General features: G+C 45.7%; 2 protein-coding genes across 2 annotated transcripts in view; one reads left to right on the forward strand and one right to left on the reverse strand.

The window, feature by feature from the left end:
- Window positions 1-9,450, reverse strand: part of TESK2 (testis associated actin remodelling kinase 2) — a 112,146-nt gene extending 102,696 nt beyond the window's left edge. Inside the window, exons 1-2 of the mRNA XM_032696069.1 lie at window positions 9,204-9,450; window positions 5,489-5,610 (exon numbers count right to left, since the gene is read on the reverse strand). The gene's annotated coding sequence lies outside the window, so the exon portion shown is untranslated. The remainder of the gene's footprint in view (window positions 1-5,488; window positions 5,611-9,203) is intronic.
- A 206-nt stretch (window positions 9,451-9,656) lies between these two features.
- On the forward strand, window positions 9,657-15,207 carry MMACHC (metabolism of cobalamin associated C). The gene is made up of 4 exons (XM_032696844.1): window positions 9,657-9,743; window positions 11,650-11,844; window positions 12,080-12,232; window positions 12,790-15,207. Exons 1-4 carry the CDS (start codon window positions 9,672-9,674, stop codon window positions 13,099-13,101), a joined length of 732 nt encoding a protein of 243 aa, XP_032552735.1. The 5' UTR covers window positions 9,657-9,671; the 3' UTR covers window positions 13,102-15,207.
- The last annotated feature ends 1,564 nt before the right edge of the window (window positions 15,208-16,771 follow it).

The following is a 16,771-nucleotide window of genomic DNA, read 5'->3' on the forward strand; positions in this document are numbered from 1 at the left end:
CTCCTCTCTCCAGACTCATGTTTTGATGGGAAAGGGATTTGAGCAGCTGAAAAGTGACAGTGCTAGAGCTACTGTGCCAAGGGCGGGGCTACCTGTGCTACGTGCCAGTTCTCTGCCCACTCAGTTGTCCTTCATGGCTCAGTGCCTGTATTTTAGGTTTAGACGCTGTGTATTTCTATCATGTCACCCTGCAAGTCTGTAAACAAGGCTAAAGACACTGTTCAGAGCCAGAGCAACTGCCTCGAGGAGCACTGGAGTGGACAAGGCAGTGTGTGGGTCTCACAAGACCCACAGTCCCATAAGGATTTCCCACGGATAACAGTCCCCTGTGCTTGTTACCGCTTAAATCAGAATGAAAAAGGCATTCCACTGATCCAGGGAGCAGGAGTGCAGGAGCAAGCCAGGAAGGAAGAGCAGTAAGTTTTCAGTAATGAAGGCTACGAAATGATGCAGAACCTGAGAAGCTTTTAGTAGCTGGTGCTCTTCTCATCCCAGGGGAGAACAGACATGCCTACTGTCATTTCCCAGACACCTAGGAAGGAAACAGGAGGCTGCACAAATCCACATTATTTATACTTAAGTTTCTACTACTACATTCAAAGCGGTATAAATGTGGATTTGTCATGGGGGAAGGGGAGAGTTTTTCTATGTGAACCTCCTGAGCCTCTGCCAGGGATGTTCCCATCTACTTGCTACCTCTGCTTCACTTCGTAGCAGAAGTGAAACAGGAATCTTCTTTCCAATATTCCCTTCCATCCCCCACGAGGCAAAAAAGTCTTGCACTTCCTGTCCATAAAACAGCCAAATCTGCAGTCCTCCTGATACATACCTAAGTGATAAGCAAAGCTGGAAGACCATGACTGCAAATATAAGAGTCTCCTTCAGTATTAAGCTCCCAAAATTGTTTGTGGTTTGGGTTGTTCAACCCCCCAGAACTGAAGCATAACAAAGGACTTCAAACTTCCCCATCCAACCACACTTCAATGAATACTCTTCCTCACTTTAATGCTACAGGGGACGTTTTTTCCTCACAGATCTGAGAAAAATGAACCTTCACCCGAAGCACAACTTCAAAACAGTCTCAGAAGATAAAGCACTTAGACCTACTCAGAATAGGACTTTCTAATTGTGCCTGGTGATACAGAGCTTGTGAATTAGATCCCCCACCATAGCTGATTCTGCAACAGCAGTAAACTTTTCTAAGAAATCTTTTAACTATTTCAGGAAAGAAGCATAGATAGGGTGTTGGACAGTATCAAACTTGATAGATTTGTGCATTTTAAAGACAAAGGGATCAATTTGTTCATCTGCTTGGCAGCCTGCACAGTTTTCCTTGTGCTTGTTCCCACTTCCTGTCTAATAAATATACTTGAAAGACATACTCAACACAGGTCTGCCTCACGTGCCCCAGCCGTTTAACAATGGTTAGCCTCAGTTCCTCTGCAATATTTTTTCTGTTGAATGACCCATCATCCAAATTACCCCCTGAACCACAAAACCAGCTTGATCTTGATCAGACTGACAGTGGTCACAGCTGGAAGAAAATAAGTACGTGTTTGTTCCTACTGTTCAGCCCTCTCTCTGTTTACAGGTAGACCGGACTCCCCACCCACAGTTCAAATAAAGAACTAAGTAGGTTCCCTTATGGTAACTAAGTAAGATACCTTCTGGTATCCTCCCAGTCATAAAACAGGTCTCCCTGTGATGAACTGCCCAGAATTAATACATCCCTGCAGCAGAAGCCTTTTGCTAGTGCTCTTTGAACTACAATGGAACATCTGTTGACAATCTCCCGCAGGGTAACTTCTCCCCTCCCCTATTTTAATCCTCTGTCTCCTTCAGAAGTACACATCAGTTGCCACAGGATGACTCTCACAAGCATTAGAGTGTTTCCTTTCACGCTGGTCTATCTTGGAGCTGTAGGAAGAGGGATGAGCTGTCAGCCCTGTTCAGTGTTTTCTTTAAAATTTGCTGTTATGTCCGAACTCCTGAAAGTTTTGATGCTAAATTGCAGGTTCTGCTTGGAACAAGACAAGGTTCATGAGTTCTGAAACATGCCTTTCAGCCAGATTTAGACACTCATTTGATTCTGACTGAGAAGGGTTTTGCTGGGGACAACTGCAAAATTAGCACAGGTTTCCTTTGTGCTAATCCTGGCTATGCCTTCTGACAACACCAGCAAATCAAGACACTGACATGATCGTTGTTTCAGTTTCCCTTCTGATAATCTTGGGGGCAGGATGAGAAATTCTGCCTACTTTTTAAAAAGGATCTCAGTATTTGTAGGTGGAAGGCTATGTTTTTGGTGGAAGGAACTGTGTACAATACTATTTGTGGCTGTCTAGCAGAAAGGGAACCTGTTTTCTCAAAGGCCTTAGAGCAGCACTGGGAAAAGAGCTCCCTTTATTTTACAGAGTCTAATCTGGTGGCCCACACTGAGTGACAGGGAATTGGTCACTCACATCCTGCTCAGTCTATTTCATGGATGCTCCAAGTCACTTTGCAGCCCACTTTCAGTGGGCTCTAAGCCACTCGAGCAGCTTTTACACCCTGCCCGTGATCTGCCAAGGGCTGCTCACACATTCAGATCCGCTCTAAGAAGCAGAGTTGAACTCTGGGAAGCAGCTGTTCACTGGAGAGGGAAAACTATAACTGATCTCAGGCTGATCTTCGAAGCAAAAGCCACAGTCCATGCAACTGAATGAGATGGAGTTCACAGGAGCAGCCTCTGCCACTGTGTCCTGTCTTGATCTGTGCTCAAGCCTCTGCTTGATCAGTCCTGCTGCTACTCTCAGTGTCACCAGACTCTGCCTGCTTTTAAAACCAGTCCTAACTGAGCTCTGCTGGACTCTCCTCACAGCATCCCTGACTCTGTGCCACATCCCAAAGTCCTTTGTATTGACTGAGAAGCAGGGAGCAAAGGGAATGCCTCAGAGCCATCTCCTGCACTATCCCACCTGCTAAACTACAAAGCCTCCAGCATCAAATAGTCTGTTGTCCTCTTTCCCCACAGTCTTAAGGCTTTCTGAAGTCAGTGTCATTCATTGATCTCTTCCCTTCTCCTTCACCAGACAGCAGTTCTAAAATTAGGTTATCTCAGAGCCAAATGGAATAAAAAAATTCAAACCACATTAGGAAATTTCACAAGGCCCTTTTTTTTGTCACCGTGGCACTCTATTCTCATAAAACAAACCAGCAGCCTCCCCTTTATGGTCCTCATGGAACTTTCTGTCCAAATAACAAAATTTCTCAGCCTGTTTTGTGCCACACAAGAGGAAGCAATTTACCAGCACTTGTCAAGTCAGCTGCTCCATATTGGGTCTTGTCAGACAGGGTAAATCTATGGTGAGTCTATATCTGTTCTGTTCTTGCTGTACATAGTTTCCCTAAAAGGCACAATCTAAGCCCAGCTACAAATCCCAGAGCTTTAGCTAGCTAACAGTTTAAACAATATCCACCACAACCCAAAACTTACAGTATATCTGGGGAAAAACAAACAAACAAACAAACAAAAAACAAGCAAACCATTTGAAGGCATTAGTTGAGACAACATACTAAATTCTCTCACTTTGCTCAGGTCCACCGAGTGAGAGCTCAGAAGACGTGAGAGGGCTGAAACAAAGGACCACAGCCAGGAATTCTCTGACTCCCATTGCAGCCAGGCACCGCAGCATCTCTCCCTGTGCAAGCCAGAGAGATTGCAAAAGCTGATTGACACATCACAAATCAGGCCCTGCATCAGCAGTGTCCCCCTGTCGCCTGGGGTGGAAGAACAGAACACACAGCATGGTGCTGTGGGGGTATAAGGTGTAGGTCTAAGCAAGAGGGCAGCCAAAAGTTCAGGACTCAGGTAGAGTGTGGGACAGGGCAGGTCTGTGAATGATTCATCAAAATGGCTGTGTCCCTTCCTTGAGCTGCCTCCCTTGGGTCAGCCCCACACCTCACAGCTTCCAGTTCTGGGAAATCCGAACAACAAACAAGTCAAGAAGAAGAGTTTGCCCACCTCGGGAAGACAATATCCTTTCCATATTTTAGTTGTTCCTGACAGTAAAGAGTGCATCTTTTAGTTAATATTAAAGGTCATGCAGCTAGCTCTAGTTCAGGCAGGCTGTCAGGTCACTGCTGAGATCATCCACTCCAGCTATTTCTAGTCACTTCTCCAGCACTGCTCTCCTCCAGCTCAAAACACAGCATTGGAGATATCTGTGCATTCTACACCAAAAGATCAAAGAATTAGCCTTCCCCAGACTTCTTACCCCATATGTCAAACCTAAGAACAAACAGCAGCCTCTGTCTAGCCCCTCCAGCACTGCTGGTTCAGTGTGGTCTGCAATCTGTGTCAAACTCTATTAAAAAACATCCTCATTTATCTCCTACTGAAACAGAAATACCAACAAGCATCCACACAAGCTACATTAAGTTCAAATAAAAACAGGTGCCCGTGTAAGTGAATCATGGTTCCAAGTATGGCAGCAAGCTGCCAGCACAGCTACTGGGTGCCTCTACTGTAATATTGGCCAGGGTTTCTGATGCTACTAGGACATAAATATTTACTCCTAATAACTGCAGGTAATACTATAGCAACAGGTAACTAGCTGCTTATTATTAAATGAGGGGGGTTGCTTGAGCATTTGATCAGTAAGGCTCTACTGATGTGCCTCAGAATAAATGCTAGAGAAAAAACTTAACCCCTTGATGGGAATTGCAGGCTCATTAGACATTGCCCAAACAGCAACCTGACATGTTAGGACTGCGTCTATAAAGCAGTTAATTGTAGCAGGTTTGCTAGTAAAGCCTGAATCAGCAGGATTAGTAAATTGGAAAAACAGAACACAGGGCAGTTTAACATGCCTTACAGCCTCCATTCATAAGAATCTTAAGCATCTTACTCAAGTAGGGCATGAATTTTTTTCTTTTAAAGGAACATTAGCCCTTTGTTCCTGATTTCTTTTAATGCTAAGTGTTAATGCAAACAGAAAGTTGTTTTATATCCCAAAAGCAAGGCATAAATCCAAAAGGATAAAGAGGCTGAGAAAGGAACCTTCTTTAAGTAAGCAATTTTCACCTTCTCACTGGCTGTGTGTCAGCACCAAAACAAAAACAGAGCCACATTAAAAAATGGTATCTTGGCACTGTCAGAGGAAGTGATAAGTATCATAATTGGCCCTCACATGCAGCTTTTCATTACCCTGACACTGCACGGGGAGGGAGGATGAAAGAGCAGACAGGCACACACATGTTACCTCTGTCCTGACATAGCAATGCTGCTCTCAGAGCTAAGTTTTAACCCTGGCCCAAGTGCTAGGCCACTGCTCCAGACTGGACTGCCTTCCTGCCTTTAGGTGCAGTAAAATTGGGCACAGCAAGTGCCTCTCATCAGCATGACCTCTGGAATGCCCTGAAGAGTAAAGCTCTGTCACCCACATTGCTGTGGAAAACCCTGACAGGTTCTTTAGATCCTGAGGGTGCAGGATTCAGCCACACTTACCTTCAGGCACCTTGATCTCTGTGGCCCTGGAAAGCTCATCGGAGGTGAAGCCTCTGAGGTGGAAACCTCACCCAAAGATGGAGAAAACCACTCTGCCTCTCTCAGCAAGTTCTTGCTTCTTTCTAAAAGAAATTAGGCAAACAGTGGATTAGGCCAAAAGTTCAAGGATGGACTTGCTGAGCCTAAACCTCCACTGTCTGCCTTTTGTGACACCTGTTATCTCGTGAAGAAACTGCTGCTATTCCAATTTAATAGCATTTTCTTATTCTTGCATGGGTACAGGCAGTGGCACAAGGCAGCAGAAAACAGGTCCATGACAGGCAAGAAAACACATTGGCAAAGATGTTCAGGCACTGGATTTCACCCGTCTTTGACACCAACAGCTCCAACCAGCTCCACATCATGGAGGTTTAAAACACAAAGAATCAGCCACCTCATTTCTACTCAAAGCCACAGCCACAATGCAAAACCCTTCCCATACAGGGGTCAGCTCGTGTTGTAAAGGCACAACAGGACACCTGACCTGACCATGAGATCTCTAAACCAAAGAGAGGCTGGAATACCATGTCCCAGAGTGTTAATAAAATTGGAGTAACTGGGAAATTGTTCCTATGATCTCTGTCTTTCTTTGCAGGTGCCATGGATGGCACTTTCTTGCAGAACAGACTTTTCACTTGATTCTTCAGGTCAGAGACTGTAGATCTGCTAGAAGGATAACACTGACAGTCCCTTAAGCTTAGCAATGCCTACTGGAACAGTTACTGGGGGTGGGGATGGGGTGGGAACTACTTTGATGGGGCTTCCAACAAAATCATACCTAGAAGCAGCTCTTCTGAGCAATTCAGTTGTGTTTTCAGAGATGAACCGTCTGGCAGCAGAATCTCTGCCTCCCCACCTAGCCCTGTTCACATTGTTCTCTCAGTTGTGCCAGCACAATTTTTTTCCTGCAGCAGCACTGTGAAACACACCCCTTCAGGGGAAAAAAAACCTGACAAAAACCCCAAACAATGCCGCACTTGTTAGAACCACCTCGGCTCCCTGATCGGATTTACAGTACAGCCAACAACTGCAGTGGCAGAAATTCAGGAGGCAATGTGCTGTGAGGCCAGGGCAGGATAAAGCAGAGGGCTTGGAACATTTTAAGCTGATGTTGACAGAACAGACAACATATCTGAGCTTAACAACAGGTGGGAGAGTGACATAATAAGGGGAGGCATTAGGCTTTTAGAGAAAGAAGTAGGGAATTGATATTTAATTACAGGAGAACTGCAATGAAGTTCCATTATTGAAAACAGCTCACCAATTTGATACAATATTTTTTATCAAAGAAAACCTAATAATAGAGCTACATTGACCTCTAGACTCAGTGTTCATCAGTGCTTCTCCACTGATAAAAACAGACATGGTCAAGGGCTAGAAAGATCAGAAAAACAGACAAGGAATTATGATGTTCTTTAACTCCATTTCAGTTAACAAATTGCCATGAGTCTTCAAACAACTTGTGGGAGTCTCTCTCAGGTTCCAACATAATGCGGAGCAAAAGTTCTTTAACAGGGACAGAAAAAGGTTGCAAGAGTTGTGGATGGAAAACAGAAGGAAAATCTCTTCTGTTATAACCAGTACAACGTTGTGTTTTGGTGATATTTATTTAATGTTGTGGAGAACACTGAGAACTAATGATTCTTTTTGTATAAATGCTTCATGATGACACCCAATCACGCTGTAGCCCATCATCATTAGCCTGAGGGAGACCAATGAGAGTGTTGTGTTTTTCCTAATAATAAAAAACCCCAAACCACAAAACCATACCTGGGACACAGACACCTCACCGAGACATCGCTGCCTTCCCCCAGGGAAGAGATACATATTCCCTGGATGCTGTTTCCCTGTAGCACAAAGCTGTTTGTGGAAGCAAATGCTGGCAACAGTGACATGAATCCTCTGCTAGACCTGTGATAGTTCTGACATCTGGCAGCTGTCCGAGGGCAGCTGGGGTTGGACAGAGGATACAATTAAACAGAGTCAAAAACATCTAAGGATCCTCGGTGAGGAAGCTGAGCTGTCACTCATTTCTCTCCAGGCAACAGGCCAGAACCCTTGGGTAGGAGTGGGGAGAGAGCAAGGGTCGAGCTGGGGGGGGGTTGAGGCACAAACAAAGCTAGTTCCCACCAGCCAAGCACAGTGAAAAAGGAAAAACAGGGATGAAAGAATTAGAGTAAGTCCTTATTCTATAGAGTAAGCTCTATAAGGCAATTCAAAGAGCACCTCTTTTTGGAGGCACTGATTATTATGTCCAGTCATCACAGCAAAATGCAAGTACTGTCCAACTAGCAATGAGGGAGAGCATGTGGAGCCCTGACAGAGGGCTTGGGTAGAAGACAGTAATACTCCTGATGAAACAAGGCAGATGAGATGGCTCAGGGAAGCCATGAGCTAACTCCAGACCCTGCCAGCTCAGCGCCAAGGACAGCTGGGAAGGGAACAGCAGGTACCCATTGTCAGCGCCAACATGGAACAAGCTGCAGATGCTAACCCTCAGGATACAAATGTCTCAGTAACAGAGGCTGCCACTTAGAATCATAGAATATTCTGAGCTGGAAGGGACCCACAGGGATCATCGAGTCCAACTCCTGGCTTTGCACAGGACAACCCCAAAATCCCCCATGTGTCTGAAAGCATTGTCCAAACGAACCTTGTCAGGTTTGGTGCTGTGACCCTTTCCCTGGGTAAGGAAAGGGTCACATACTTCTGCTCACCCCCTTCACGAGCTGCCTCAGAAGGACTAAACACCTTTCCTGCACTTTGCCAGAGGTCATCTCCAGGAGAGGGCAGACTTTTAAGTCATACCTGCTTCAAGCTTTGCCAGTTCAGGATTTAAACAGAAGACCTCACCTCACAAAGCTGGCAAATCTCCTACCTTCTGCATCAGTAAAGCCACAGCCATACTACCCGTGCTCCACAAGACAAATCCACTACTCTATCCACAGGCAGGTACCAAGGAGACAGCTGGCAAAAGAGAACGGCAAGATGAGAGATCAGTCCCCAGCGTCTCTGAGCTTGCCAGTCCACCGCCTGTGAAAGCAATCTGCCACAGGAGCTGTCCTGCAGAGCTCTGAGCAGCCACCAGCCAGCAGCACCCTCCTGTGACACACTCCTGCAGCTCCCAGGCAGCTGCCTTGTCCCTGCTCTCATGTAACACGCACACAGGGCTGGGCATCCCCCGAATTCCCTGAAGGTGTGTCCCCTCTACCTGACGTGGCCAAGCCTCTGCTGGGTGCTCCACGCTTCCATCCTGAGCTTGTGTAAATTCTAAGATTGTTCTTTGGAAGGCTGTGCTTTATGGCGCTCAGCAGATCTAGCACCCGAGAAAGAGAGGACAACCCCTTCCAAGCGTTTTCCAGATCCAGACCTCTGATCCAGCACAACATTAAACCTTACAGGAAAATCTCAGAACAACAGAGAAAAAGTAGGGAGCTGGACGGAGGAGATCTTTCTGCCCTCTCACCGCAAGGGGCATGGATACAATAAGGAAAAGGTCTTGGGGTTCTAGAAGATATAAGGGGACTCCACAAAGCAAGAAATTCGCATTTCTGAAGGGATTCTTTCCCCAAGAACTTGCAGATTTGGCGTCCTGGCACTTTAATAAACTCAAGACTTCAGGCTGGATGGAGAACGTTGCACAAGAACTGTAAAAGATTATGTTAAGCTGCTATACCGATTAGGGTAAGGAGATCCAAACCCGAGCCTTGGTCTCAATGTGGCAAATGCATTGGTAGGAACAGGGAAGCTGCAAGGAACACGGGCTTTCAGATGGGGAAGGAGAAAGGATTGCGAGCACAGCCGCCTCGCTAACTGTTTTAGTGAGCAGCACCCACGCACAGGGACAGGCGGGACTCCCCAACAGTGTGTGGGGACACAAAACTATGCACAACCCCGGGCGCGGAAAACGTGCCCTGAGCAGAGGGAACCGCCCTCAGCCCGCGCTGTCTGGGATGGCAGAGCATGCTGGGACATGGAGTCCCTGCCGGGCAGGCCAATGCTGGGGGAGAGGGCGCCGCGCACTACAACTCCCAGCGTGCCTTGCGCGACGCGCCGTCTCCCTGGAGACGCGGCGGGGGGGGCGCGCGTTGCGGGGGGGTTCCCGTCCCGGCGGAACTACCGCTCCCGTGGTGCCCCGCGCGGCATGGAGCGGCGCGTGGCGGAGCGGCTCCGGGGCGCGCTCGGCCCGCTCGGCCTCGAGCCGCACGCGTTCAAGGTAATGACGTCACCGCGGCGGCACCGTGACGTCACTTTCGGTGTCATCACTGCTCCCGGGGCCTGAGGGAGCGCGGGGCCGGCCGGGGAGGGGTCACGGGGGGCGGTGACCTCGGGGAGGTCGGGGCGCTCCTCGGCCGACCCGGCGCTGCGGGTGCCCCGGGAGCCGCTGCTGCCGGCGCGGGAGGCGCGGTCAGGCCGCCCGGTGCCGCAGGGCGCGGTGACTGCCGTGCCCCGGCCCCGCGCGGTGCGCAGGGCCCTGCGGCGGGTCCCTGACCGGCGGGCACCGGAGGGTTGCGCAATGAGGCATCAGGGCAGTCCTACGGGCAGGTTTAAATTTTAATCTGAGCGTAGAAGCGCCTGTACACTGAAGGGCTGAGCACCTCATCCGCTCGTAAATGGGCTGCGGACACTGCTGTCCATGGAAAGGGCCTCTCCCCACTGCCACTGCCCCCTGTGTCCAACTGCTCCTCCTTTGCTTGTCCTAGGGGCAGTCTGCAATAAATCAATCTGCAATAAATCGATCTACAATAAATCGATCTGCAATAAATCAATCTGCAATATTAGATACAGATTAATCTGCAATATCCAGTAAGAATCGATCCACAATAAATGTAGCCCTTCCCTCGGGGAGTGTTGTTGTATTTGGCACCTGAAGTGTTTGCGTTGCCTGCTGTATTGTTCACTTAAGAAGTAAAAGGGAGTGAGGTGTTGAGAGAGGTGGCGTCTCCAGAATTTGGAGAATTTAATGCTGCTTTCCCAAAGCACAGTAGCAGAATTAGGGGTGGAACCCAGATAAAAAGACTGTAGCTGCCAGAGGGAAACCTTTTAGCCCTGCAGCTTGCTCTGGATTTCATTGTGACAGAGCCAGCCCTGGTGCACTGATTGACACTGGGAAACCAGCAAACCTTAGATTCACGTCTCTCTAATTTCTTACGACATCTCAATTCAGCATCTTAGACAAGAGGCACAAAACTAATTAAACTTTGGTTTGCCAGAAGGATGCATCTTTATAGTAAACTTAGTTTTCACTCTGTGTTTCCAGATGGGCAGGTCTGGCTGCCACTGTCACCTGTAAAGTCACTTTCAGATTTATTTCACTCATATTTAGAGTAACCAGTGCATTGCATTTTCAGTCTTAATGTTACTTTACTGGGCATCTCTCTGAATGTTAGACCTGACCTTTATGGCCCCCTGGGAGAATGGGAGTTGCCATAACCTGTAAAAAGACTGATGTTACTGTGCAGGGCATCAGTAGTGGGGTGCATGGGGTTTTGGCCATTCCACCTGGCAGTTGCAGGTCTGAGCCCTGTCCTGGTCATGCTTGATCCCTCATTTCTAGACTGTGTTATAACACATCCAGCCCTGGAAACAAATATCAAAATGTGGCTGTGTCACTCCACAGGGTGGAGCTGAGGGGTTTGGGGGGGTCTAGCGCTGCCGGGAGCTTCACATCCTTCATTTCCACACAAGTGTTTCCTGCTGAAGAAATAAAACATGCAGCTTATCATGTGAGCAAAACAGAAGTACCAGTTTCTTTCTGGCCCATGATAAGAAAAAAACAAACTGTAAAAGCTTTATCTAAACCAAACCATCTGATTTGCATTGGCAAGACCTGATTGCTCATACTTCCCTCTAGGTTTCTGAGCAGAGCTGGATAAAGGGCAGACTGGAGCTGAATGCAGTGCCTGATTCTTATCTCACACACAGCTCACAGCACAGCTTCCAGAGACTCTGAATCCTGGGGTGCAAATCAGCTGGGTTTGAAAGGAAGGCCCTGGGCTGGCTGCCTTATCTGGGTTGCAAATGAAGGGGGGCTACACTTCCCTCCACTTTTTTACATTCCTGCATGTTCCACTAGAGTGGTGTCCCTGTTCTAATGGAAATTTGTGTTTCTTTGCCCAAAGGTTGGATGGTACAATGCTGTTGTCCAGCCAGCCTTTCATCTCCCCTACCCAGACGACACACTGGCCTTCGTGATCCTCAGCACACCTTCAATGTTTGACAAGGCCCTTAAACCTTTTGTGAAGAAAGAACGATCAAAAATAATCAGGGATCCCGTGGATCAGTGTATTTCCTATCATTTATCACGTGTGAAGGAGGTAAGAAGCTGGAATACAGATTCCTTTTACTTTTATGGCAGAAAACCAAGTGGGTTCAGCAGCAGACAGAGCCTTGCAGGCCCCTGCTTGTGCTCTTTGGAAGGGTGAAGTGTGATTCATGAAGGTAATAAGAGCATCAGCAGCCTGGTGACCTGCGTATTCTGTCTCTGCCATCACAGCCTGCAGCTGTGCAGGGACCTTCACAGCCCGGGCTGATGTTTTCCAATTTTCCCAGAAATTCCCCGACCAGAGGGTGGATGTCATGTTTGATTACGAGATCCTGCCCAGCCGAAAGCCCAAGTTCTTGGCACAGACAGCTGCCCACGTTGCTGGAGCTGCGTATTACTACCAAAGGAAGGATGTGAAGCATGATCCATGGGGGAAAAAGGTGAGGCAAAAACACAGCCTAGGAAGAACCACTAAACCGCAATCACTGAATTGTGCAACTGTTGTTTACTCACTAGTTACTAGTTCTCCTTGCAGGAAATTACAAAGTCCAGATCACATAAAGGTGCATGAAGTATTTCAGATGGGAATTGGAAGCTTCCAAGGTCCTTCAGGGTGGTGGGGAAATGCGTACATGGAGAGAAATATCTTGATGTGTTAAACCTACGCAGAAGAATAAATTGCAGTGCAAAGGCAAACCTGTTGCTTGGAGCATTATAAGTGGGGAAAAAATACACTCTGGTTAACCTCTGTGTTGGATTTTCAGAAATGAACCTCTCCCCCCGTTACAGGGTGGGGTGTGTGGGCACAGGAAAATGGGAGTGAAAAGTGATGCTTTGAGCCATACGTTCAGGAAAGAGCTGAGCTTTCTGCTCTGTACAGCACTCCAGCAGAGGGCTGCCAGTGTGAGAAGTTGCATTGAAGCTCGATGCTTTGAAGTTTAACCTTTACTAGAGACAAAGTGAGACACCCTAGGTATTTCTTTTTTTTTTCTTCCAGAAGATCTATGGCGTGTGTATCCATCCCAAGTATGGCGGTTGGTTTGCTATCCGGGGTCTCCTCCTGTTCCCAGACATTCAGGTGCTGTTCCTGGAGCAGCCTGCCCCTGTTGACTGTGTGAGCACAGAGGAGAAAAGGATTGAGTTGCTGGAGCAGTTCAATTTTCACTGGCAGGACGGGCGCTACAGGGACGTCATTGAGGTGAAGGAAAGGTATTCAGAGGAGCAAAGAGTCTACTTTGCCACCCCTCCAGCGGAGAGATTCCGACTGCTGGGGCTGACACAGGAAGCCCAGAGAATCGAATTTCAGTGAGTAACTGGCTGCAGGGAGGGGCAGAGGGCAGCAAAGTGTAACTCATCAGCGCCGACCTTTCCCTGGTGCCGAGGAGGAGAATGGTGTGCGTATAAAGAGACGGCAAATCCGAGCAGCGTGGGCAGCGTCTCTGTCCAAACGTCAGCTTCCCAGAGAGAGGGAGCACTGCTCCATACCAGTGCTGGGGGAAGGTGGGAGCAGTGCCTTCCGTGCTGCTGCTGATGGGGCGTGTCTTTTGGGGAGTCCCTCTTTTTGGTAAGATACCGATTGGCCTTTGGTTGGGAATAGTTCAGACACCCTGGCACCTGGAAAACCCATGCTGCTCATTAGAGAAGTCATTTTTGTTCTCAAGAATTTTCTTTCCAAGTGTCTTTGTAAATGTAAAAAAAGTTCAGCCGTAGTACTCCAAAATTTTTTTTTGTCTGAACTCAGGGCAAATACTTTTTTAGATGTATCCAGCATTTTATTATCCTATGTCACAACTCTCCTTGGGGAATAGATATTCGGTCTTTTCAGTCTTTTCTTCCTCAGAAAGAAAATCTGCCCTGTATTCCTTCACTAGGAATGACGCTGGCTTAATTTAATTAAGAAGTCTTTAAATGTCTCCTTTCCTCACCATCCAAAAGAAAATTCCCCAGGGATTGTTTCAGTGAGTTGTGTGGTCTGTACATGGAACAGGAGTGAGGAGAACGGAGCCAATGGCATCTGCTTCCTTCAGGGTGGTTAGGGAAGGGAAAGGGGCAGTACAAAGGTGCTGTTTCCTCTTCACCCAGAGCTTCTCAGAACACCATGATGTCCTTAGGTCCATTTTAAACATCTACCCATTTATAGAGCAGCTGACTGAAACATTTGGAAATATGCTGAGTAATCTCTGTGGGAGTGGAGGTTTTACTCCTGTCAAGGTAACTGACTGAAAAGGACAACTCTCATGACCTTTTCTGAGGTAGATGACATTTGTATTTAAAGCACTTTTCAGTGCCAGCACACCACCCCCCCCCCGAGTTACTGCCATAATTTGCTGGTGTGCTTTCTGTGTGAGGGAGTTTGTAAACCTGCACACACTTAAAAAACCATCACATGAAGCCTTGTCACACACACAGGCAAACAAGCAGAGAAAAAGGAAAATATTAATGGCATTCACATTACTTACATTGCTGGATAAAACATCTTCAGACAGAAACATAGCATTCATTGGTGACTTTGTCCTCTTAGGTTTGTTCAGAGGTTACAATGGCGCTGGGAACCGGGAATTAATTTATCTTTGAGCGATTTGAGGCTCGGGCCTCGTTAAAATAATATAATACATTAAAGTAGTATTTTATGGGAGTTGTTTGACTTGACTCCAGTGCAATGCTGCAAATCACTAAGCACTTTTTTCCTTTCAATGGTATCAACATGATGCAAAAATACTCACTTTGCAGAACTGAGCCCTTTCTTTTTATGTTGTGATTCTTCCTACCTTTTGGAGACTCAAACATGACGGTTGCCCTCACAGCAAGTCACTGCTTGGTACAGTTTTTCATAGTCTGTGCACTAACTCAGCGTAATCCAAATTCAGTATAACAGGTTTGTTTCCCTGTAAACAGAGTAATGGGCTTGTGATCACTGGGTTTGTTTAATGCATTTGCTGTTACAAAAAGGTCTTTGTTGCTTTCCGTGCTTTGTTCATGTCTGACTAAGGCAGACACCTGACTTACTGTGTGATAGAGGTATTGTGATTTTTAATTTAAGTAAAATAATGAAATTCGTTTAAATTCTGTTCTTTTGTTATAGAATTACTTCTGGTTGAAATTTGTTTGACCTTTCAGAACTTTCCAGCTGAACTGTAATTCAACAGGGGCTTGAGCTAATGGCTCATATTAATAACAAACACAAAATACTGATTATCTCAGAAGGATGAATATAGAATGGAATAAGATCTATCTTTTTACATTACGATTTAAAGTAAAATATTTTGATTTTTTGCATTGATTTCTTACAAATATTTAATATTTTGTCTTAGTTAATTTATTAAACAGATTACCACAGTCACTGCATTTCAATTTTTGTAATTTATTTCTCTTCACATGGTATTTTGGTTAATAAAATATACAAAGTTGTGAGTAACCCTCAGTACTGAGTATTTTTATTTAAACAATGCATTTTTTAACTTGTGGGGAGCTCAAGATGTTCAAGCAAGGATTGATCATCGTGTTTTTAACATCCTGAAAATAGTGAGCTACCTAAGACACAAAATCCAGTATCTGAAAACTGAAGAAAAATTTAGTTATCTTAGCAGAAGTTAATAAACTATTATCACAGGCTTATCTGGGATATGAAAAAATAAAACACACAGCACATTATGAGTAAGTCTAATAAAATTTTATCTCTCCCAGAGCATTTAACAGCAAGCACCTAACAGTGCACTTCTCATTTACAGTCTCCTTATGACTCCTCTGTTCTTACAGCAACAAAAGTTCAAGATGTCCAGCGATACACAACTGAGGGACTTTTCCCTCAGGAACATTAAAGTGATACCTCTAAGTACTGGAATTCTTATTTGTTAAAACCTGAATACTGAGTCACAGTAAGGGAAGTCTGTGTTCCTTGTGTTTCTGGGAATGCAGTTGTATCAGGCTGGACTGAGTACAAATGTTTGGTGACATCCGTTCCTACTGCAGCAATTTCAGAGTGACCCGGATTGGGTGTCTTTTCCTTAGTCAGGTAACTGAGATCCACAGCTGCCAGTGAGCAGTTTTCTCTCCTTGCTGCTGGGAGTATAATGGTCTTTGTCTTAATAAAATTGAAGTTTGAGAACCTGTTTGACTTATCTCATCTCTTGGGGCAAGACCAGGCACGGTGAGGAACGGATCATTCTCGGATCCCGAGGCATTGTGAAGGCATTCTGATTTTCAGCACTCGTGAATGTCAAACAAGTAATTGCAAATACTTGGATAGATTTACTAGTTCAAGTATCACACTTTATATTTTTAGACAAGCAGGTTTTTTTCTCTAAATCCGAACCTTTAAACATTTATTAAAGACTCTTTTTTTTTCTTTTTCCTCAGCATGACCAGTAGGGTGAATACTGAAGAGCTGAACAGTAAAAATAAAATAAATTAAAACCTACTTGAATTTAAATTCAGTTTTAGCAGCAAGATATTCAGTATATTTCAAGCTAATAAAATATTCTATGGAGAATTAGCAATTTGTAATGTTTTCATGCACATAACATACATTGTTATTCACCTTCAGTTACATTTTCCCTTTTTACTTCATTAACCTTAAAATAACTGAGATTTTTATTAAAATTAAAGATGTGACAGAAAATACCAATTAAATACAAAGCACAATCTAATCTGGTGACGAGCAGTCATGAGTGTTACTGCTCAGAAAAACACCTGGGAAAACACTGTTGGGTTTTTTTGGTACCAGTTAATTCAGTTACATCTCAGCGGTGCAGGAATAAGCACTAAAGTTTCTTTGTGGTATGGAGTGTGGCAAATTTAATTCCTGATACTGACTTATTTTCTCCTCCTGGAAAAAGAGTGGCTTGTAACAATCCTGTCTTCCTCTAAACTATGGAAAACTGGAGATGGTTTGCTGCATTAATCAGTGTTGGTGTGCCAGCCTCGGGAGAGCAGTGCACTCTTCTGGTTTGTTGTTTTGGTGGGGGTTTTAAAGTTTGGCT

This window comes from Chiroxiphia lanceolata, chromosome 9, assembly GCF_009829145.1.
Source record: "Chiroxiphia lanceolata isolate bChiLan1 chromosome 9, bChiLan1.pri, whole genome shotgun sequence".
Taxonomy (NCBI): domain Eukaryota; kingdom Metazoa; phylum Chordata; class Aves; order Passeriformes; family Pipridae; genus Chiroxiphia; species Chiroxiphia lanceolata.